At 37.2% G+C, this 24,752-nt stretch overlaps 1 protein-coding gene across 1 annotated transcript in view; it reads left to right on the top strand.

The window, feature by feature from the left end:
* Nucleotides 1-1,154: 1,154 nt before the first annotated feature.
* The window catches only part of KLHL20 (kelch like family member 20), a 36,814-nt gene continuing 13,216 nt past the window's right edge, over nt 1,155-24,752 (top strand). Inside the window, exons 1-5 of the mRNA XM_006211135.4 lie at nt 1,155-1,304; nt 2,226-2,289; nt 14,073-14,646; nt 21,882-22,040; nt 22,541-22,635. Of these exons, the coding sequence (XP_006211197.1) occupies nt 2,267-2,289; nt 14,073-14,646; nt 21,882-22,040; nt 22,541-22,635 (851 nt within the window). The 5' untranslated portion in view covers nt 1,155-1,304; nt 2,226-2,266. The remainder of the gene's footprint in view (nt 1,305-2,225; nt 2,290-14,072; nt 14,647-21,881; nt 22,041-22,540; nt 22,636-24,752) is intronic.

The raw sequence follows: 24,752 nt of genomic DNA, 5'->3' as shown, positions 1-24,752 counted from the left end.
TGTGCTAAGGGAAATCAGACAAAGGACTAAGTGGAAAACAATTTTCTTTCCTTTAATACTAAAGTGAGTTCACAGAAGTGTTTGAAGTGTCTGGTGGTGAATACTAAATGAAAGGGCAAGCCGACATAGTTTTAGAATCCTGAATAAAACCCTGGTGTCTTGAAAGCTAAACTGGGGGAAACCTGGAAGGTCGGGTCTATTTCTGATTTGCCTGGGGATCCTCAGCAGTTTGCACACAGTAGGGGCCTAATAGATATATGTCAACCCCATGTACGTGCCAACTAAAAATTGGCTCTTGCTATCTGCCTCTACAAGGACTGAATCACTTTGGCACTTGCCATCTACCTACCTCTGCTTGGATTAAATCAGGATTAAATCACGAGCTGCTGCAGCCGCTGACCTCCAACACTCCCTGAAGGGAGTTCAGGGTGGATATCAGGAATGAGGAACTCTGCTCTGGGAAAACTGGAAAACCGGCAGAAAAGGCCTTCAGATAGTTAGATATTTTCAGGAGATTTTATGAGCCCAAATTCTTGCATATCTCCTCACATCTAGAAAAGCACTAAAATCATTAATGGTGGCATCTGATCCTCGTGACTTAGCAGCAAGCCTCCGTCTAAATATGTACTTGACTGTATGTACCCCACCTTCACTAAAATCATATATAATACTGAGTCCTCCCCACTCCCACCCCTCTTCTGAGCAGTTCCTAAGAGCTATCTGAAGTCTTGTCTCCAGAGCTATAGCCCTCATTTTGCCCTCAAATAAAACTTAACACAGAACTCTTATGTTGTACGACTTTATTTCGGTGGACATATGCATTTGTCACTCAGTCTACAATTAGGGAAAAGACCGTGCCACTAGGAAACCTACCAGCTACCTATAAATAAAAATTCCTAGCTTCCCCTGATTCCTCTCATCTTTCTATTGGATTCTGCTAGAGAAAACAAAGAAGAAAAGAGGAGGCTTCAGTATTCAAACACTGGCAGTTTAGCGGTGAACTTGCACGGTAGTTACCCTCGGAATACAAGGAACTGGATACAAGGACAGACCCAAATCCCCAACGAATGGTGTAGCTACTTCCTGATCCGCCCGGAACCTCTTGGCGGAGTATGTGGGTTCTAGGAGGAACGATTTAGTAATGGAACCACTTCCTGCTGCCGAAGTCGGGCGAGGGGCGGGGAGGAAATAGCGCGAGGAGCGGCACCCAGCTTGCGCTAGCCCCGGCAGAGAAGGAGGCCCAAAGGAAGAGGCGGGCGGAGGAGGCAGAGGAGGCTGCGGCGGCGAAGAAAGTATCGGAGCCGGTAGGTTCGCAGCCTTGGAGCAGGGGACAGTGGCCAGCGCCCAGGACTCGCTTTGCAAATCTGTGCTCCCAAGTTGCGGAGCTGCCCAGTGGGGTGGGAGCCGTGTTTCGCCAGTCGCCTGTCAACTGGCATCAAGAAGGTGCTGTTGGGGCAGTGGGGCTGGGCCTTGCGGGGCACCAGAGTGCGATCGAGCTGGCTGACAGCCCTGCCCCGGAGCCAGGGAGGCGCTGGGCCGTTCTTTCCGAGGGCGTGGGCTCCACAGTCTGGACAGCTTCCCTAGAAAGGGGTTGGAATTCGGGGAGAAGGAAGTGGATACTGTACGTCCCACTTAACCCTCGGGACCTAGCGAGATCTTGCCAAGTGGGTGATGGGCATTGTTTTGGGGACTGAAGGAAGGACTTGTAAAGAGGTTGTTAGTCTGGAGCCTTCGTTTCTCTGCCCTGTTCTAGGTGACCGGGCTATCCGAAGCAGAGTTGTTTGTTTTTAAGGCAAATGCCTACTCCTGCTCCTGTCACTTCGGGACAAGTTGACAGCTTTCAGCCATCAGATCTGTTATTAAATCAACACAACATGTTCCCTTTCCAGTCTATCACGTTAATACTGCTGTGGGTATCTGGTGAATGCTTTGTAGGGATACTTAATAGTGAGGTCAAAGTTAAATGCTCCAAGCACTTTTTGAAGAGAGAAAAGACTAACCTAGCTGTCGGAACTGTTTTTAGCTCACTTTCTCTTGCCTTCACGGATAATCATTTTGGCGTTCAGAGTAAGGATAGTTGTCTTAAGGGACTAGGTAAGGTTTATGATTGTGCATCTACACAGTTATACAGTTATTTTTCACTGAACGACATGATTATATAGAGATTGTTACTGAAAAAGTCAGAAATTATTTTTATTAAGTTACTGCTTTTTTGTTGTCTTTAGGTTCGGCTTTAGAGTGTGGTGAAGGGTGCTTTTCATGGTGCATGGAAGGAAAGCCAATGCGCAGGTAGGCATCTAGGAAGAAAGCCTTCAGTTTTACTAAATGAAATTCAGCACGTAATAATCCAGGCTTCATTTTAAAAATTTTTAAAGATTTTCAAATCTTACCCAATTCTGCCTGGAACTAATGATTCTTGTCCTAAAATAAGTCAAAAGAAATATCAGGAATTAATAACTTTTTTAAACTATTTTTTAAATTGAAGTATAGTCAGTTACAATGTGTCAATTTCTGCTATACAGCATAATATCCCAGTCATGCACGTATACACATGTATTCATTTTCATATTCTTTTTCATTAAATGTTATTACAAGATATTGAATATAGTTCCCTGTGATATACAGAAGGAATTAATAGCTTTTTAAATAGAATAAAATACAGAACTTAAATTTCTAAACAGTGCTATGAATTTTATGTAGTTGTTAACATTTCAGTTTTTCTTTTTACATCTTAATTTTTTGTGATAATCATTAAGTGAACTATAATACTGTATGGGTTTATTATAGTCTTCAATTCCCTATAGAATGTAGAGGGTTCTGTTGCCATATAAGAATAATGGTTATTTATAATACACTGTAGTGAATATCTAATTATGGCTTTGATTATTTCATTGATGTTCAATAATACATTTGTTCTGTTAATTAAAATAGCTGCATTGAAGGGAAGATTGAGGACTAAAGAAGGTATTGTGCATAATAACTTAACCTATGGAAAAACAGAATAGTGTGTGGGAAAATATAGACAATTACAGACCCTCCCAACCCTAGAATTTAGTAATGCTTTTTCTCAATCTGTTCAAACACATAGGACTCAAATTCGTACTGAAACAAAATCAGCCCATTTCTATTTCTTCATTTTTAAAACTTATTTTCCATTTATTGAACTGTGTATAATCATCTGTTGTTTAACATCAAATATAAATAGCTCTGTCAGTCCCTTTTAAGAGAAGAAACATTTCGTGATGGAAGTAGGACTTAGAACCAGGAGCTAGAAGCAGAATACATTTTTCCAAATCTGTTACTGATTTTTGCTTGCTCTTGAGCTGTTTACCTTCTCTGTGCCCCAGTTTACTTCTCTAATGTATATGATCAAGATGTTGGGAATTAATGAATGCTTGCAAAATGCTTTGAGATCTCCAGATTAAAAGATGATATGGGTATAACAAATGCCATTATCTTACTTATATTTTACTCTATAGTAGGAATATTTGACTGAAAGTACATGAAGTTAACACATATATTAAATGCTTCATCACTTCAACTTCTAAAATGATTGCAGAAACCACTGATTGCTTCTCATCCTCAGCTGCCATAAATGTCATAACTTATGTAATTGTTAAAATAAGAGCTTTTTATTTTTTAAAAAGAGAAGGCACAGCATGGGAATGTTTTTGGTTTATCAGTAATTTCTGTATAAAATATTTGTTTAATCATTCATACTTACCCTTTTTAAAAAAAATCTTGCTTTATTATATGATACTGTCAATTATTACAAATCATGTTGGAGAATTCTGGTGCCATTAATTGTTAAATTACTGCTGTTTTTTTTCATCACTATCACTTGGCCAGAACTTGGCTTACCATTGCTCCCTGGTTTTACTTTTACCTGCTACCTATGTTAATCATGGTCACACTTCCCTACGCTCTCATTGGGCTGCCATTCTTGCTGCTATGACCCAAAAAGCAGTCTCTGGAAAGTAATTTTGGGTTTATATTTAGCTGTTATTGGAGAAGCTTTGGATGAGAATAACTCTTTATATTGAGATTAGTTAAATAAATGTTCATTCTCCCTAGAGTATGAGCTCTTTGAGTATCATATGTCTTCTGTATCTTTGCATCCCTGGCACCTAATGATCACTGAGTAATTGTTTGAATGACAATAGCTGAACAGCATCTGGAGATTTTTCCCATGGGGGTGGGGTGAGACTTTGAACAAGAAAAGATTGAAAATTGTTGTTAGGGGTATCCTAATGCTTAATCATAAAGTTTTAAGAAATTGATTGGCATTTTATTAGCAAAGCTTCATTGCATTCATTTATTTAACTAGCTATTATGTGTAAATGCAACAAAATTTAAAAGATAAAATAGGATATTCAATGAAAAGTAAGACTCCCAATGCTGACCTTGGCTCCCAGTTTTCTCCAGAGGAACCATTTGTAAGCGGTTTCTTACGCATTCTTTCACAGTATTGTAATGCATGTACAAGCATATATAAAATATCTCTGCTTTTTTAAAAACACTCATGTCAGCATATCATGTACATTCTTCTGTATCTTTCCTTTTTCACTTCACACATTATCTTGTAGATTATGACAAACACATATAGACCCACCTTATTCTTTTTAATAATTACATAGTATTCTCTTGTCTGTAGGTACCATAGTTAACCAGTCCCACTGAAAGACATTTAAGTTATTTCAAATGATTTGCTGTTATGACTGGTTCTACAGTGAATATCCTTGTATGTGATTTTTGCCCAATTGTGTACATATAGAATAAATTCCTAGATGTAGAATTGCCCAAAGAGTATGTGCATTTTAAAATTTTTGTTAATACTAACAGATTCCCCTCCTTAGAGATTATACCGATCTTCAGTCTTACCAACAATGTGCCTGTTTCCCAAGATACTATTTTTAATCATTTTTTAAATTTAGAGACACTAAAGCATTTTGCGATATAATTCTTCCTTCTTTCCTTAAATATATAAATAAGAAATTGAGCTTGATTTTATTATGAATGGTTTATTCACTACCATTTATATAGTACTTGCTCTATGCCTGTATACTGCATATATACGGATGAAGTGATGGAAAGACGTGAGCAGACTCCATAATGCAACATGAACAGGGTTTTAATAGAGATGTAAACCTCTGCTCTGTGGAGATGAGGAAAGCTTCACAGAGATGGTGATATTTGAGCTGGATCTTCTAGAAAGGATAAGAATTTGCTTTAAAGAATGTACTTTAAAGGATAAGAATTAAAGAAGGGAGGTAATAAAGGACACTATAAACAGAAGGAACAGCGGTGCCACCACCAAAAAAAAAAGATACCAGGACCTGGAAGTGCATGACATATATGAAATGGTAAGTATATCTGGAGTGCAGAATATGTGAGGGAGAAAGAAGGGGGAACAAGGGGGAAAAAATCATGGAAAATGAGGCCACAACCATGGGAAAGAGTTTGACTTCACCCTTTAGGTATTTCAGAGCCAATGGACATTGTTATACAAATCAGGTTTGTTCTTTGGACTGATATTTAAGAAGAAAGGACATGGACTAGAAAGACAGAAGAAATGATGTCAAAAAACTAATTTAAGGGAGTTGTGGTAGTTTTGATGAAAGCTGATAAGGACCTGAAGTAGATCTGTGGCAGTGGGGATTAAGAGAAGAGAATGGAACTGAGGTTGTTTAACAGTAAAAGCAAAAGGATTTGGTGAATATAGAGTGAAGAAAAGGTAACGATATAAATGACTCCGAAGAGTTCAACTTGGGAAACTAGGTGCTGCTATAATCAAAAACACAGGAAAAGGCACAGGTTTCAGTAAGCCCAGAACAGATTCTCTCTCATATATTTTAATGGTACTGTGTCTAGGAAACAGCCAGGTAAAGATACCATGTAATTGGAATATAGGTTGGGGGCAGCAGAGCTGTTTGGGCCGAAGAGAAAAAAAAAGAAATTGTGAGTCATTAATATGCAGAAGATTCTTGAAGTTGTAGGTGTGGGTGAGGGTACAGCGGAAAAGGAGGATGCTAAAAACAGAATCCTAGGGAGTACCAGGGGAGTTTGAGGTGGGACCTAAGATGAAAACCCAGGGAAGATTCTAAAATAGGTAAGAACCTTTAGGTTCTTTGGGTCTTGTTTAATTGTATCTAGAGTTTTTATTGATACTGTTCATTCACAGTGAAGAAAGATGAGCTGCTTGAGTTCAACATCAAAAGTCAAATCCCATCCAAATCTCTTGTCTTTAGAACTTCCTGTTTAGTCTGGTCAATCTAAAATGTATGCTTAAAAATAGTAGGATGAGATACACCTGCTTGATCTGGCTTTCTTGGTGTGGCATGCACTGTAGGTTGGCTTGCTCAACGCTTTTCCTTCTACTATATAGACACAAGAAAAATAAATATTATGCTTGCTGTCTTTAACATTCTTCGCAGTTTGGGTTGGCTGTGTAACACAGTGCTGCCAGTGAGCTGTCAGTGGAAGTCACTGAGAGTTATCCTAGGAAGACTCGCTTTCCTGACATAAGGGAGACCAGCTTGCTTGCATGGCCATTTGCCCTTCCTCCATCTTGCCTTGATTGCTGGCCAAGGCGCCCAGTGCTGACCCTCCGTTCATCCAATAAACAGTGAGGAGATGTCTCAGGGCAGAAGCATTCATGACCTATTTTCAGTTCCTTCATGTCAATTCTTGAGGGATTGACAGCTTGGCTTCTTGGTCTGGAATCAGGTATGGAATGTAGTGCCTAGTGGGTGCTCTTCTAAGAAGCAGAATTGGCACTGAGGTGTTCTGTCTGTTTTGAGGATTTGTGTGCTCAAATCTCTAGCTCTCCCCATTCAAGTGTGCTTAGGACTGCAAATGAGTCAACTCAGCTGAATCTTTTTTAAGAGCAGGCTGTTAATTTGCAAATTAAAACAAAATTTTTGGAGTGTAAAAGGACAGATACTCATTTAATAGATAGGAAGCACAATTCTAAGCGAAGGAAAGATTCTGCAGGTCTTGGACTAAGAGATAAAGCTTAATTTTAAGTGATGTAAATTTAGAAGGCTATGTTTTTTAAATCTTTTATTGTGCTTGATTTCAAGTTATCATAGCCACTTACAGAAAATGACTCTTTCCTCAATTAAGAATATTTCTTTGGAAGTAGATCTGAGGAAAAAGTGATATGATAGCTCTGAAATTTAAGTTGACTCACACATTTTGGGTGGGTGGAAATATTATTAAACATACTTACCAAAAATTGAAACATTCCTTTAGCAAACATGAAGAATATTTTGGATATTTGATTTGTTCTTTGGTTTTTGCTTCCTTCGTGCACATGGTTTGATTCTTCTATCATTTAAGGAGATTTCAGTAATAACCCCTCCATTTACCTAGCTTACGTTTCCTTGACCTCCTAAATTCCTGTGACTTTCACGTTCACCCACTTCAAAAATTCATGCCTACTATCACTCAGAAATCATAGGTCCTCATAACTTGTTTTCTGACAATAACTGCAGCTGTTCCTTGATCTACTCATAATCAACATGCTTTTTGCCCCTTGTGTTTTTACACAATTTACTCCTACAACCACTTCAAACGTTTTCTAGCTACCACCAACTCCCGAGTTTGTCCGTGGCATTTCCCAAGTCTAGATTAACGCAAGCATTTATACTCTCTAACTTGGGCTGTTGGTTACTGCAGGATAAAACCAGCCACAGGCAATTCATGCTACTGTGTTCAGAGTCTTTAATATCATTGGGACCAGCAGTGTCACCTGACTCTATTTCTGTGAGTCCCTAATCAATGCCTACTCATCCCCCCAGTAGCTGTGTCGCACCCTTACTCATTCTTCTCGTGATCCTGTTAGCACTCCTCTCAGTGGCAGCAAGTGACCTGCTCCCTCAACTCCCAGCTTCACATTAAAAATAGAGGCCGTCCGGCAAGAACTTCCTTGAGCTCCTGACGCCTCCTTACCCCAAAATAAATGTATCTGTTTCCACACTTTCCTCATCCCTTATGCTGGGCTCTTCTTCCTTTTGTCTAAGGTCCATTCTTCTCTCTCCCCCTAAAACTTTCTCCCTTTGAAATTACTGTTACTTAATTATACTGAGTAGTTTAATTCTCTTTGTTACGATCCTGCTATCTCTAGAACAGCGGTTGAAAAACAAAATCCTCGTATATCTTTGGGAAGTTCACAGAAATTCATGGAACAGCTTCACATAAGACAGTAGTAGGGACTGTGCTGAACTAAGGGCCCAAACCCTCCTCATGATATTCAAGTTCAAGTTCAAAACAAAACAAGCCAAAAAATACTGCAGACGAAATACTTCTAATGGTCTTTATCATCCCAAGGGGCCCTCACCTTGCCTTTTATAATTAACAGGCCTAAACAGATGTTTTAAAAATACCATCTGTCTCTGAAACAAATGCTGCCCTTTCCCCTAGAATGTGAAAGAGCAACAATTGAGAAATTTGAATAGCAGCTTCTTCCCATTATGTATAGAAATTCAAATGTAGCAATTATGATTTCTTAAAATAATTTGGCATATAATATCTGATGCCTGCCTTACAGATTGTTTTAGATTTATTGACATTTTGGTAAATGTGAATCCTTCTTATTTTATTTTGACAATAACTTAGCCCTTAAATTGTTTTTTCTTTTATAGCTGCATTTTGAATCATTCTTTCTCCACATTGTTATTTCCTTTCAACTTAGGTCAGTGCATTCTTTTTGTAAAAACCACCATCCACTAAGAAAGAAATTTTATTTATTAGTCAAACTTATTAGCAGGTTATTAGTCAAACTTTAATTTGTGTTAAAATAACCTGCTTGCTAAATGCAGACTCTAGAGCCACACCCCTAGATATTTGGATTCTCTAGCCCCTCTTAAAGATCTGCATTTTTACCGAGAACTTCCCATATTGCTGCTGTTAGAGAAGCACAATATTTTAAATCTCAATATGACAGCTCAATAGGAGTTGGGCATTCAGCCAATGAAGAAAGAGTATCTAGTCTTCTTCCAACATTTTTTCTTCATTTGAAAGAAGAGGCACAGATTCAAACCATAATTCTAAATCTATCAATACCATATTTGGAAAATCTGATAATAATGGTGGAAGAACCTCTGTATACAGGAATCAAGGCAAGGGCAATTTTCTGTACTGAAGTTGGTTAGTAAATTTAGAATATGTGACTAATTTTACTGTTTCACATTTTAACTGCTATATTTTTGTTATCAAAATGTTTTGGGCTGAAAGTAACACAAACTCCGGACTCAGACTGGCTTAATCAATAGGGAAATCTTTTATTTACACGATAAGAAGGCTAGAGATAGGGTAGCCTCCAGGGCTGGTCGAGGCAGGGCTTGATAGGATCATCTTGGACCCGAGTTCTATCTGTCTCTCCAGACATCTCTGCACCATCAGCTTCATCCTAACCTAAAACTGCTCTCCCATCCCCCGGCCACCACTGGCCATGTAGAACATGCATTCTTCCTTACTAACGCCCTGCACAAGAAACTCTCCTTAAATCGTGGAATGTAAGTCTCTTCCGACAGTTTGGTGACCAGCTTAGGTAAGAGAATGCCATCAACTAATTGATTTAAGAGAATTCGGGGTTCATCCTTAAAACTGGGAACATAGTCAGCTGTCCCTGAAGTCTATGGCTGGTAGAAGAACAAAATCAAGGCCATGTTAAAGTTTGGGAGAGTTGATGGTGAGAATTTATCCTGAAGTTATGCTTTTCATAAGTTCTAAAAGAATACATAATCTGCTAAACTTATCATTAAAAGATTTTATAGCTTTTTAGTTTTAGAAAGACTGACTCTTTCCTAGAATTGGCAGTCATTTTGTAGGAGAAGGCAAAAGCTCGGTTTGGTCTCCCTAGTTTGTTAACTGTGGATAGAGTCCAGAATAATCCTTCCACTTTCTTCCTTTAACCTTAAAACACATGTAGATTAGTCTTGCAAATTAAGTTAATAAAAATTTTATCTGAGTTCTATTTCTTTTTATATACATTTGTAATGTCATTGGTTCAGTTTGGGGATAGAAACCCACAGACTGAAAAAGCGAGTAATCTGAGATCCTCTGTAGTTTCTCTCGATGAATTTTCACTTGGACAGTCAGGCTTGTTCCCCCAAACCTTTAATTAAAAGATTTCCTAGGGCTCTTTCCTGTCCTGGGGAGCAGCTTGCACTTCATTTTACTACCCTATCCCTCAAGTCATTAAAGTGCTTAATCCATCAGACTCCAAACAAAGTAGTTGTGAAAATAGATGTGACAAGGTGTGAATACAATCTGTTTCCAGGGCCCTTATTATAATTTGCCTTGTTAAGTTGCCCAGAAAAATGTACAGAAAGAAAAAAACAAAAACTTTTCTGCCAGTAGAACCCTTGGATGTGATGACGATGATGGAGGACATGGGCTTAGATTTTTTTTAAAGTAAACATCTACAAAAGCAAATACAACTACAGAAGAAATAATGTATGGAATTAAATACAACTTCTCAGAAGATTTAAAATGAGGTACCCTTTAAAGTCTCAGCCCACAAGTGATCCCTGTTCTTACTCATTTTCCTAAAAGAGCAGCAGAGTCCAGCCATGTGGCAGCGTGCTTGCTTTTTCTTCCCTCTAAGAATAACAGCCATGTAAAGCAGATTGCCAGGGCCATTTCTGTTTCAAATGCTTGATACAGTTGACCAGGACAGTTCAGGATAAAGCACTGACTTTGGAGTCAGAGGACACGCATTCAGACAAATCCTAACACTGTCACTCTCCTTGTGAGGTAAATATAATTATCCTTGCATTACAAGTGATGAACTTGAAGATCAGAGAAGTTAGGTAATTTGCCCAACAGTACACCTAGTGAATGATGGTGCTAAGGTTTGAACTTGTGTTTGCCTAGCTCCAAACCTGGCATCCTTTCAAGAGAATTGGACAAGAAAGTTTGGAGGGTATAGTTTAGTTTTGAAGGAAGAAAAGTTGAATTCAGTTGACAACTATTTAATGAGCACTGGATCCAGGTCTTTTTGAAGTATAGCATTGAACAAAAGAGAACAAAGGCCTTGTTCTAATGGAGCTTATGTCCTAGTTGGAGGAAAAAGCCAATATATTATGTCAGGAGGTAATTATATATGAAGAAATATTAAGCAAAGTAAAGAGGATAGGATAGTAGAAGTAAGAGATGCTGTTTTGTGTAAGGTGGTCTGATAAATTGACATTTGAACAGAGATCTGAAAAAATAAGGGAATGAGCTCTGTAGATATTTGGGGAAGAACCTTTCATGAAGGATTAAGGCTCTGAAGCAAGAGAGGCCTTGGCATGTCCCAGAAATAGCAAAGAAGGCTATGTGACTAGAGTGCCATGAGCAAGGGGAAAGCAGTAAGAGATGAATTCAGAGTGAGCCAGGAGAACAGTCATAGAAGTCCATAAACCCAATAGGCTATAATAAACCTAGAGTTGTTTTTTTCCTGTGAGTGTTTAAAGGATTTTGAGCAGAGGAGTGGCATAATCTGACTTTTCCAAAGGATCATTTTGATTGTTTAGAGAAGAGAATATAAATCAGCAAAGCTGAAAGCAAGCAGGCCACTTACGAAGCTATTATAATATAAAGAAGGGTGAGGGTAGCCTGACTTAGGGTGGGGCCAGTGGATATGTAGAGAAATGGTTGGATTCTACGTATTATTCAGAAGTAGAACGACAGGATTTGCTGGTGGATTGGGTTTGAGAGTGTGTGGAAGGGAAGGAGATCCAAGATTTTTGTCCTGAGCAACTGGAAGAATGAAATTGCCTTTTACTGATCTCGGGGAAGACTAAAGGAGAGACACCTGGGGGAAGGAATCTGTTTTAGATATATCATTGAGATATATTTGAGTGATGGTGGGACATACGTATGGATCTGAATTCAGAACTTATCCAGATAGGAGATAAGAATCCATTAGTCATTCACATATGGGTGATGGGAACCATAAAATTAAATGAGCTTCTCCAAGAATGTGTATAGAGAGCAGAGAGAACAGAACTTTTGAGAGTGAACACATTTAAGAGAATTCCTTCGAAGTTTGCAAACCAGACAGCTGACGAGTTGGTAAGAGTATGGAAATTACACATTATTAAAAGTCAGAATTTGTACTAATGCAATCATAACAGCATTTTTTTTTGCTATGGCATACTGTTTTTTTTAAGTAGATATGTAGAAACTAGCTTTTGTATTATACTTAGGTGAAATGAAAAACAGTTTACATCTGAGTTCAACAGTACCATTTATGTGTACACGATTAAGGTTGCAACAAAAACCGCTTTAATTTCAACATACAATGTCAGTATTATAATAGCAATTTTTGAATTGGTCTTTAATAGTGATTCTTTTTTAAAGCGTGAATGTACCACTGTTAACCATGTGATTTATTCTTTCAGCATCTACTACAAACAAGGCACCATTAAGCACTGTGGCTGAAAGCTTTCTTTCTTTTTTTTTAACTTTTTTTATTGAGTTATAGTCATTTTACAATGTTGTGTCAAATTCCAGTCTAGAGCACAATTTTTCAGTTATACATGAACTTACATATATTCATTGTCATATTTTTTTTGCTATGAGCTTCCACAAGATCTTGTATATACATTTCCCTGTGCTATACAGTATAATCTTGTTTATCTATTCTGCATCTGTTAGTATCTACAAATTTTGAATTCCCAGTCTATCTCTTCCCACCCCTCCTACCCCCCGGCAGCCACAAGAGTTTGTATTCTATGTCTATGAGTCTGTTTCTGTTTTGTATTCATGTTCTTTTTTTTTAGATTCCACATATGAGCAATTTCATATGGTATTTTTCTTCCTCTTTCTGGCTTACTTCACTTAGAATGACATTCTCCTGGGACATCCATGTTGCTGCAAATGGCGTTATGTTGTCGTTTTTTTTATGGCTGTGAAAGCTTTCTTGATTGTTTATGTGGTAAAAATTATTGTTGAACTGCTCCACTTTATGTTTCAGCTTTAAGTTGACAAGCATAAACAGTACTGTTTCTGCCACATGTGAGGAACTATGAACAGTTTGTAGTCTAGAATACAGTTACCTGTAGGCTGAGGCCAAGCATAGAAAGACTGAATTTATAAGCACTTTGGAAAAACAGGTTGCTGTTGGGGAAAGGAAGAATCTGTTGTTTTCAAGTTACGTCTTTGTAATGTAAATGTGGTTTCTTCTTCCCAAAATGTCCTTTTAGATTCTCATCTCCTTCCCTGGGGACTTTCTCAAGCACTCTAGTGCTTTATTATACTGTAGGTCTTGTCAGTGCTACAGCTTTAGGGCCAGCAAACTGATGCTGCCCCTTGCAGGCCAGATATTATATTAGATATTAGACAACATCAGTACATAGATGATTAATTTCTGAGGCTCACATGAGGCTGGCCTAAAATCCAGTGATCAGGGCTCTGGAGTCACCTACCTCCCTTTAAATAATATAATACCTTTGGAAGAATTATACATCAGAAGACTGCTTAGTAAGTATAGAATTAGAAACAGAAACAACGATCTGAAGCATGTGTGTAGTATATTTCCCCTCAGCTTCAGGAAAACCCAATATAATATTCCTACTTCACAAAAAAGATATATTCTTGTAGTAACCTGATAGCTTATGCTGGTCAGGGCTGTGTTCCAGTATAAACAAATACTTTATAGATTTTGCCTTTCTGAACTATGTTCTTTATCCTGGTTGCTCTCTTTCTGGCTATTCATGTATCTCTCCTTCTAATTAATTAGGTTCCCTGATGCCTGTTTACATTCCTTTGAATTTTCCTCAGTCCATAGCAAAATGCTTTGTAAATTATAAGAACTAATAAATATTTGTTAAAAGAATAATTACCGTCTTAACTGAGGGCCATAGATTCCCTTTTTTTCCCTGCACATTGATAGCTACAGTGTGATGATTATGAAAATCCAAATACCTTAGTTCCAGTTATTTCTCAATAATTTAAGTTTGTGGCATTTACCTGGTTAGTTAGCACCTGAATTTCTACATATGAAATGATACATGAAATGTAGGAATGAGCATTTAAAAATATTGCTATCTTCTCTTTTCTCTCCCCCCCCATTCCTGTAGGTGTACCAATATTCGACCAGGAGAGACTGGAATGGATGTAACAAGCCGCTGCACCCTTGGAGACCCCAACAAACTGCCAGAAGGGGTTCCCCAACCTGCCCGCATGCCCTATATCTCAGACAAGCACCCTCGACAAACCTTGGAAGTGATTAACCTTCTGAGAAAGCACCGGGAGCTATGCGACGTGGTGCTAGTTGTGGGCGCTAAGAAGATATATGCCCATCGAGTCATTCTGTCGGCCTGCAGTCCCTACTTCCGAGCTATGTTTACAGGAGAATTGGCAGAGAGCCGTCAGACCGAAGTAGTGATCCGAGACATAGACGAGAGGGCTATGGAACTGCTGATAGACTTTGCGTACACCTCCCAGATAACCGTGGAAGAGGGCAATGTCCAGACCCTTCTGCCAGCTGCTTGCCTCCTCCAGCTGGCAGAAATACAGGAAGCCTGTTGTGAGTTCTTAAAGAGACAGCTGGATCCTTCTAACTGCCTGGGCATTCGGGCTTTTGCTGACACACATTCGTGTCGTGAGTTGCTAAGGATAGCAGACAAGTTCACTCAACATAACTTTCAAGAGGTGAGTTGTAGTACTTGGTGGTTTGAATGCATTCACAATGTATTTGTCAGGAGAACATTATGAGTTCACATTCTGCTAACTGACATACACCTGCTTAGGTATTTACTGCTGATTCCAACTTGCATCAGAGAAATAAGTTATAAATTCTAAGCCATTTTTATTTTAGAGGACAGTTTCGTATTCTGTTAGCAAAAACTAAAGTTTAGGGATTGATTTCCCTACTCATATTCATAAAGGATAATTTATAAGCCAGAATGCAATTTATCTATTCAAAGGAGATCTGTATCTTATAGGATTCCTGGTATTGGTCATTTACATGAAGTATTTCCTTCCTGATTATATGGATTGTTCAGAAGAATAAATTTTAGATCAGAGATTATTTGGTAAGCTAATAATCAGAAAAAGGAAATTATTTGTTATCAAGAGAATTTTTCATTAAGCCTGTTATTTTTCATTTGTTCATTCATTTAATACATATTTATAAAGCTATTATGCTTCAGCCACTGTGCTTGGGAACAGAGGCTACAGAAGTGAACAAGATGCCTAGTGTCTTTTCTAGTGGAGTTTATAATCTAGCAGGGAAAGTAGCCATTGAATGCATAATTACACAAATAATTAATTACAGTTAATAGATGCTACAAAGAAGCAGCCCTGGATGATTTAACACTGCATTACATGGAGATTTAACTTTGGTTTTGGGACAGTTCATACAAAATTCTGAGACGTGAAGAAGCAAAACAAGTTTGAGGAACTGAAAGAAACCCAATGAGATCCAGAGAGCAAAGGGGAGAATGTTACATAATGATTTTACAAAAAGAACAGAGCCAGATCACATTGGAGTTAATAGACCATGTTAAGAATTTGAAATTTAATCTTAAGACCAATAGACAACCATTAAAGGGTTTTAAGCAAAGTAAAGATGTGGTCCATTTTATACTTTAATATCACTCTTCTGTCCACCAGGATAACCTCCAGTGGATCAGAGATTTAAAAATACAGAGGGAAGCCATGAAATAGTAGAAGATGATGTGAAGCAATTCCTTTATATGAAGTGAAGAGGGCCTTTCTAATTTACTAAGGAAGCATAGAAGAAAATATTGATAGATTTGGCTATGTAAAAACTAAAAATTTACACATGGTGGAACAAAACAATAACAAGACAAAAATCAAAGACAAACTGGGGGGAAATATTTGCAGCTCATGTCAGATGATATATCCTTAGTACACCAAGAGCACCTGTTGGTCAGTGACCTGACAGAAAAATGGGCAGTCAACAAGAAATCCTGATTGCCCTTACACATGAAAATCTGCTCAAGCTTGTTCATAATAACTGAAACATGAATTAAAACTACACCAAAGTACTATTTTTTTATCTATCAGATTACAAATATCCAGAAGTTTTATTACACACCTTGTTGAGACGACCATGGAGAAATAGCTACATTGCTAGTGTAAGTATAAATTGATACAACCCCTCTGAAAGGGAATTTGGCAGCATCTATGAAAATTACACACTTTCTGCTCACGCTTTTTGCCTCAGAAATCCCATTTCTGGGCATCTGTGCTACAGATGTAATGGAGAGGGGAACAGTTTGAGGAGGTTAGCTCATGGGTTCCATTTTAGGTGTTGGTTTGGGATGCCTATGAGATATCTAAATAGAGATACCGAGCAGGTCACTGTTATATGAGTCTGTATCTAAGAAAAGGGGTTAGACTGAGATTAAAATTTAGGAGTCATCAACATAGTAATTAAGGCATAATAATTAAGCTATGGCTTCCTTTTTTTTTTTAGGTGGGATAGAACCCTAAGAGAAAAGATGGATAAATTTTATTGTATACAAATTAAAAACTTTTTTTAAACTAAAAAGCACCATGAGGAAAGTAAAAAAAAATCAATGCCACTGAGGTCAGTTAGTAGGAAGAGAGAAGAGAAAAGCCCTAAAAATTTTTCCAGTATTGAAGGATGATGAGTGAAAAAGCAACTGGCAAAGGAAACTGGGAATAATTAGAGTAGAGAGAAGAGGAAAACCAGCAATGTGGGGGCCATGAAATGCAAAGGAAGGGATTGTTTTAAAAAGGAGGAAATAAATAAATAAATAAATAAATAAATAAATAAATAAATAAATAAATAAATAAATAAAGTTGGCCTTCCATATTCATTGCTTCTCCATTCACAGATTTAAACAACCATGGATCAAAAAAGAAAAAAAAAATTCGATTAAGTTCCCAAAGGTAACACTCGAATTTGTCGAGTGCCAGCAACTATTTACAGAGCATTTACATTGTATTAGGTATTATAAGTAATCTAGAGATGATTTAAAGTATATGGGAGGATGTGCATAGTTTATATGCAAATACTATGCCATTTTATATAAGAGCCTTGAGCAGCCATCGATTTTGGTATCCTTGGGGTCCAGTCCTCCTCAGATACCAAGAGTTAACTACTTGTGCTAGAACAGCCAGGAAGTTCCTGAAAATTAATGTTAGAATCATTGGCCTTAAGAAATATTTAAAAAGAATAAACAGTTTGGAACTAAAGAAAGAACAGATCAGTGGAGCTCAGAAAATTCCAGAAGTAGATTTTTCAAGTCAGTGGAGGAAAATCAAATTGTTTAATGTATGTCATTAAGAAAACTGATGATTTGGGGGAAAAAATAAATTTAAACAAATGGGATTCCCAATGGATAAATAAATTAAACCTAAAAAATTCTAAAAGTTCAAGAAGGAAACATTAGTATGCTGGGGGTAAAAATGGCCTTTCTAAGCAGGATATAACCCAGAAGCCATAAAGAAAGTTGATAAATTTGATTGCATAAAAATTAAAAATTGTGTATAACAACAGTAACAACCAAAACACCATAAACTAAGTAATATCAAACTCAGAAAACTATTTGAAGCATACATGACAGAAAAAACACTTAATTCCTACAAGACTCATACAAATTCCATGAGAAAAACCATTAAAAATATAGTAGAAAAATAGGCAAAGGATATGAAGAAGCAGTGTGTAAAAAAGATATTCAAATGTAAAATAAACATATGAAAGGATACTCACCCGTACACATAACTAAGGAAACATACATCAAAACAACATTTTTTTTGACCTGTTAGATTGGAAAAATAATTTTTAAACTTTACTTGAAAAAATAATTTTTTAAAGAAAAAATTCAAATTTATAAGAAGTTGTAGAAAAAAAGAAAAAACCTTCATTTACCCTTTACCCAGATTCACCAGTTGTTAACATTTTGCCACACTTTATCATTTTCTCCTTATTATGTATTTTTCTGTGAACAATTTGAGAGTATATTGCATACATCATTTTCCTTTACTCCTGAACACTTCAATGTGTATTTTCTAAGACCAAGAATATTCTGTTACATAGAATTTTTTTTTTTTTACCACAGCTCAGGTATCAAATTCAGGAAGTTGATACAAATATTAATCTAATCCAAACTCCCATTTTTCTATCTACATTCTGCCATAATGAAGAGTTGTCCTTGTTCTGATTGATTGGCATTATGTCCTCACAGAATCTTATTCCAGTTAGTGGGTTAGAGTCCTTTATTCCTTCCTTACTTATTATTTATTTATTATTGATTACTTTATTGCCATTTATTACTTTGTTGCTTTATAGCCTTTTAAAATTAAACCCAAGGTAAGTAGAAGGTAGAAAAGAGTAAAGGTTAGAGCAAAAATCAATGGTACTTTGAAAAAAAAATTGATGAACCTCTAGCTATACTGAGGAAAAAAGAAGAGAAGACCCAAATTACCAGAATCAGAAATAAAAGAGATGACATCACTATAAATCCCTCAGACATTAAAAAGGACAATAAGGGAAGAATTCATAATTTAAAAACCTTCCCACAGAGAAAATGCCAGTCCCAGGTGGTGAATTCTGTCAAACTTTTAAGAAAGAAATAATAGTAATTCTACACAAAATCTTTTAGAAAAAGGTGAAGGAGGCTGCCAAATAAGGATAAAAATCACCCTGATATCAAAACCACAGACACTAAAAGAAAACTACAGATCAATATCTCTCATGGATTTAAATGGGAAAATCCTTAACAAAATGTTAGTAAATTGATTTCCAATAAAATATAAAAAAAAGGAATACACCACAACTAAATGGAGTTTATACCTCACTAAAATTAACTGAGTTAATATTTTATAGTCACACTTAATTTCTCACTCAAAATAATTTATCCTCTTCACACAACTTCTTTAACTTTGTTCCACTATTTTCAAATACCAAATCCATTCTCCAAAAAATAAAGATTTGCCATCACTGAGAATTCCAACGTAATTTGCCAAAGTCATTGGATCCCAGGTTAAGAACTCTTTGCTTTAGAACCTTTGGGGATGATGGTAATGTTCTATATGTTGGTTGTGGTCATGGTTACATGGGTATATACATTTATCAACACTTACTGAACTGGACATTTAAAATAAATATATAAAGTTGATTTTTAAAAATTTTTCACTTTAACTGTAGCTTGTGTTTTAGATCTAAGGTAGGTACACATATCTAAAGATTATTCACAACAATAGAGAAGGTGTAGAATCCCCTGCAGTTCTAACCCTGCCTCCAAAGTGAACCTGATACATAATGAAATCCCATGAGGAAACCTCAGCTTTGTTCACAGACTAGAATGGTTCTGTATAGATGCAAAAAAAAGCCAACATTTGGGGCTTAGCACTTGTGACTCATTTAAATTATTTTCTAACAAATCTCTAATTTCCTTCTGCTTTATTAAGCCTAGTTTAATTCATACAGGGTTCCTCTTGACCATAAACATAAATTTAAAATTTTTCTTTCAACTCAACAGCACTGAGTTCACCATTCACTTCTCTTGCAACAAATCTAGAATACCTTCCTTATTCATTCTTGTTTTCAGCTTTATTCATTTCAAATTGCATCTATATTTATCTGAAGAAATAAAAAGTAAGCTCATTACCATAATAGTGTGGGACTTAAAATTTAGATCTCCTGCAAACTCTTATTTTAAAAGCATGTATTTTAAAGCATTATTTTCTTAAGCTGGTTGTTTGGTTCAAGGACAGACTTCAGTGCTAGATTTGCCCTACTGGTAGATCATTAATATTTTTCTCTTGTTGATACAAAAAGGAGAAGTGACATTTTAACCAGAATTTGTTCATTAAAAATATTATTTTTACTCTTTGTTCTTAATGCCAGAAAATACTTGCTCACACAGATGTCTGTGTCTTCTTGCCATCTAAGGTTTCCAGTAAGTTCCTTGTTAATACCACGGTTGTTTATTCATAAACTTTAAACTTGGTGATCCTTGCTATTTATGTAATATTTGGTTAATAATCAGTAAATTGGAGGGGAAAATGTATACTCTGACAAGATCCAAAGAGAATGTTACGGCACTGCACAAAGATAGATGTACCATACTTGTACTTAAGTAAAGAAATCAGAGTGCCGAGAAGTGAAGCGGAGAGTAAGGTACAGCCATGGCTACTGTTCCGCGTGCCGTGAAGGCCAGCACACTTCACTCGGAGCTAGGCCCTCAATTTGGCTGTTGACTTTATAACCCCCGGTAAAGGGCTGCCAGATAAAACACAGGGTGCCCAGTTAAATTTGTTTCAGATGAACAACAAATAGTTCTTAGCATAAGTATGCTGTGTATTTTTCTTTGCTAACTCTGACAACCCTGCCATAGACAGTACAATGCAGCCATTCTAACTGCTAAGTGACCTGGCCAAGCAACCTCACCTCAAATTTAAAAGTTTCATATTTAATTTCCTGAGTCCCAAAAAGCCTCTCAGTCAGAAGATATAAAGACTTGTGCCATAAAAATTGAAGCGCTCCCTGGTATTTTCTGCTGTAAGTACAGCTGACTTTATGGCCCTTAACTTTTCTTTTGAGATTTGCAGTTTGGGAAAAAAAATCTTAATCAAATATTTACATTGTTGTGGCTTATCTTGCATCCTGCTAAATATTCTGACTTTTCGATGAGCATGAAAAATAACCCTGTCCTGAGAGGGTACATCTTCTGCATCAGAGGTTGCACGGCGGGAGTTTGAACTCTTAAGAGCTCACTTTCTTGCACTAATAGACGTCACATGTAGCACAATCTTCTGAATGAGAGGACAAACCCCATGGAGTGCGGCGGTGACTGTTGCTCTCCTCTGCATTGCACTGTCCTTTTCACTCTACATACTGATGACAAGATTTATGAGATTTTGGAATTTGTGGCTGGACTGCACAAGAAGGGAATATCTTTGTTGCCATTTCATCTGCATTGTGATGATGCCCTAAGCTTTGGGTAAAGAAAGATTATTGGTGTGTTTGGAGTTTTACACACACACACACACACACACACACACACACACACACACACACACACACACACACACACACACACACATGAATATATCAGAGTGGTTTGGTCCTCAGAGGTTTTCATAGGTCTGACTCGCTTGTCATTATATTAATTCTTGCTTGTAGAATTGCTGACACCCTCATTCTTTTTTCAAACTGGCCCCTCGGTGTTTATGCCCAAGACATTGCCCTTTCAGCAACTAATCTTCTTCTGAAAGCTTTTCCTGATGTTTTTAATGTGCCCCTTATATTTCTGGAGTTATAATTTGATATAATTGGTGTGTTTTGAATATAAGTTTTTACTTCATTTTGGGAAAAAAGCATCACTTTTCTTAAATTACATGAATCATAAATTATTATTTTTCCTAAATTTTAATTGTCCTGTTTTCTCCTTTGTTTCCTTTTTTAAAAAAGTTAATAAACTTCCTTTTTTAGAACAGTTTTAGGTTCACAGCAAAACTGAGCAGAAAGTACTATTCCCCTATACCCTGACTCCACACACATAACCTCTCCCGGCGTACATATCCTGTACCAGAAAAGTACATTTGTTGCAACTAATGAACTTACATTGACATGTTATCACCCAGAATCCATGATTTACATTAGGGTTCACCCTTGGTATTGTACACTCTATGAGTTTTGACCAATGTGTAATAACATACCCCTCATTGTAGTGTTGTACAAGGTAGCTTCATGGTCCTGATAGTCCTCTGTGCTCCACCTGTCCTTGCTTTCTTTTTATACTTTTCTTATCCTCTGGTACTATGTTGAACTTCAGCTCCATAGTGGAATAGAGCTTTTCCCTACAACCCTGAAGAAAAATATTGAAACAGTGAATCAAATCTGATCACAGGGGCTTTTTCTTTTGTTCTGACCTAACTTTGAACAGGTGATGGAAAGTGAAGAGTTCATGTTGCTTCCAGCCAATCAACTCATTGACATAATATCTAGTGATGAACTAAACGTTCGCAGTGAAGAACAGGTATTCAATGCAGTGATGGCCTGGGTGAAATACAGTATTCAAGAAAGACGTCCTCAGTTACCCCAGGTATGATGGAAATGCTTCTCGAAGTAACTGCTTTTTGTTGCATGAAATAATATGTATTTGACTTGCAGAAAAGAAACAATTATCACTGTCCTTAAGTGGATCATAAGTGGTCACTTAATGAAATGTTCAATGTTCTTATTATGACTATAGTCCTTAGCAACTTAATAGGATATTCTTCTGGATTGCTAATGAGAGTCCAGTCATAGAAATTAATTATAGAAGAATTTACAACATATTGTGGAAAGCATAAAGTGGCATTCTAAAGTGATATTAGTGTGCTTTCAATTTTCTGATTATTCTAATTACTGAATTGGTGGTTAGAATAAATTTAATTTAGTTTAGTTAGATCCCACCTTCACTTTTTATTAGTTAGATCAATTCATTAATTCAATTAGATCTCAGAACAATTGGGAATATAATAGGGGAGCATGGGTTATGTATTCTCTTAAATATCTTGTAAATGGGAGTGTGTGCCTTTAATCGTGTTTGTTATCTCATAGGTGCTGCAGCATGTTCGTCTGCCTTTGCTGAGTCCCAAGTTCCTGGTGGGCACTGTAGGCTCTGACCCCCTCATCAAAAGTGATGAAGAATGCAGGTATGAATGGCCCTGGGTGGGAAAAATCAACAGCCAAACATGCCTGTTTCCTCCTAGTTTCCTTTTTTATATTGTTCCCAAATATTGTTTTTTTAGTGCTGAGTTCAAGGCAGTATTTAATAGATTTTTCTCCTGGGCTAGTAGGGTCACAAGGAGATGGAAGAAGAGAGGACTGAACTTCCAGTATGCCATTCCATTAGTTTTTTTTTAAATGTATGGTGTTTACTGGTGTGGAAGTGGCAATAAAGAGGTAGATTTCTAAGATTTTAATGCAGGGTTGAACTTGAAGAGGCAGTTCTATGCCAGTACATCTTTTCTTGAAATAAGTTAAATAGTGCTGTTGATTCTATCAAAAAGTATGTCAGGAGCACTTTTTCATTCCATCCCGTGTGCCTAGTTTGGGGATAGGACCGGCCTTGCTCTCTGAGACTGGACAGAGTTAAAGGTCTACCCCATGCCTGAAGGAGCTGTGGGAAAGATTTCCACTAGAGCTTCATGAAGCAGTTTTATAATATTGTTTGGATTGAAAGAAACTCTAAATGCTTTTACAAAGCAAACTAACAGAATGACTGTTTTATGGGCTCTCTCTGTAATATATACAAAATTTAATAAACTACTTATCCCAGTTTGACAGATTTTTAAGATTTAGGTTCAAATCTGAAACCATGTGGTGTTTTTAACCATTTTCCCCCAGCATGTTCCATATATAAGAGCTCCAAAGAGCAAGTCCCTACTCAGACTTCTTAAATTACACCAGCCTTTGGGTCTCTCAGTGACTGAAGAGACTGGTTCTAGAGTCAGGAATCCCTAGAACAGAGGGAGGGCATATACAGTCATTCCCATTTCCTCCAGGATCTGAAGCCAGTTCCTTTCACAGGAGATGTTAGAGGGGGTTTTAGATGTTTATCTCAAAGGACAAATGCCAATTAAGTCCCCCAAATATTTATAACAGCAGAAAGGAAACCACATACGGATGCTGAAATCTGAAGAAACAATAACAGAGGTGCTCTTCCCCTATAAAGTTTAAGTCAGATTGTACTGATTCCAACACAGAAAGTAAAGATACTTTCAAAGTCACTTTTAAAAGAAGCCCCTCCCTGATATCCTGCCCTATTATTTACCAGCTGTGTGGCCTTAGTCAAATTACTTGACCCTCTCTCTGGTACAGTGCTTTCATCCCTAAAACAGGGGTAGTGACGATGCCTGTTCCCCAGGCTGTGGCGGCGGTCACGGGAGGTAACGTGTATAAAGCCCTTGTTCTGTGGTTACTATTAGTTCTATGCTGGCCGCTAAGTCGACTCTAGAGCACTCTTTCTAGGAACCTCCAAACAACTTGATTTAAAAATAGCTATTAGGAGATCACAGTCTTTATTTTCAGCTGAGGAGGCTAGGGAAGGTTATTGGTCATCAGCTTGGGTTTTTTGGGGGGGTTTTGTTTGTTTTTGTTTTTAGCATAAATAAACTCAGAAGGGGCCTTACCAAAGCCATGTACTAGAAGTACGTTTTTGGGTCATGCCTGGGACTGGTGCAGCAGGAATAAATTACTCGTTGTAACATAAAATAACTAGAGAAAGGAAAATGTAGCGTAGTTTAGGAAACACTTTCAGAGCTGAGAACGAACAGAGCGACAGCCTGAATTTGCACTTGTCGAACACTAAATCACTCAAAGGACTCAAGTGAAATAAGTACATAAATAGTTTGAACAAATGTAATTACTATGTTCTTTTCATAAAGCACATTAACAGGGGAAAAAAAAACTATGTTCATCCTCAATAGACTTGTTGAGAGTAAACCATTCATACAATACCAGATGGCAAATTAATATTAAATGACAGTAGTTTCATTTCAGCAATCCAATTTTTGACCTAGTTTTACTACTTGAATTAATCCAGCGAATATCTAGTGCCATGGCTGTTGTGCTCCTTTGCCAGCGTCCTGCAGACTCTAATAACATTCTTTAGAAAGCAGTCACTATGCAGGCTAGTAATTAAATTGTAACTTTTAGTTTCCCATAAGTTATTGTTAGCCTCAAACATGTTGAGTTGTAGACTAAATTTGCACTAAGATATGAAGTGATAATGGAAATACCAATCAATTTATAACTCACGGTGTCACTG

This window comes from Vicugna pacos, chromosome 21, assembly GCF_048564905.1.
Source record: "Vicugna pacos chromosome 21, VicPac4, whole genome shotgun sequence".
Lineage (NCBI taxonomy): Eukaryota > Metazoa > Chordata > Mammalia > Artiodactyla > Camelidae > Vicugna > Vicugna pacos.
This window is presented reverse-complemented; position numbering and strand designations above follow the sequence as displayed.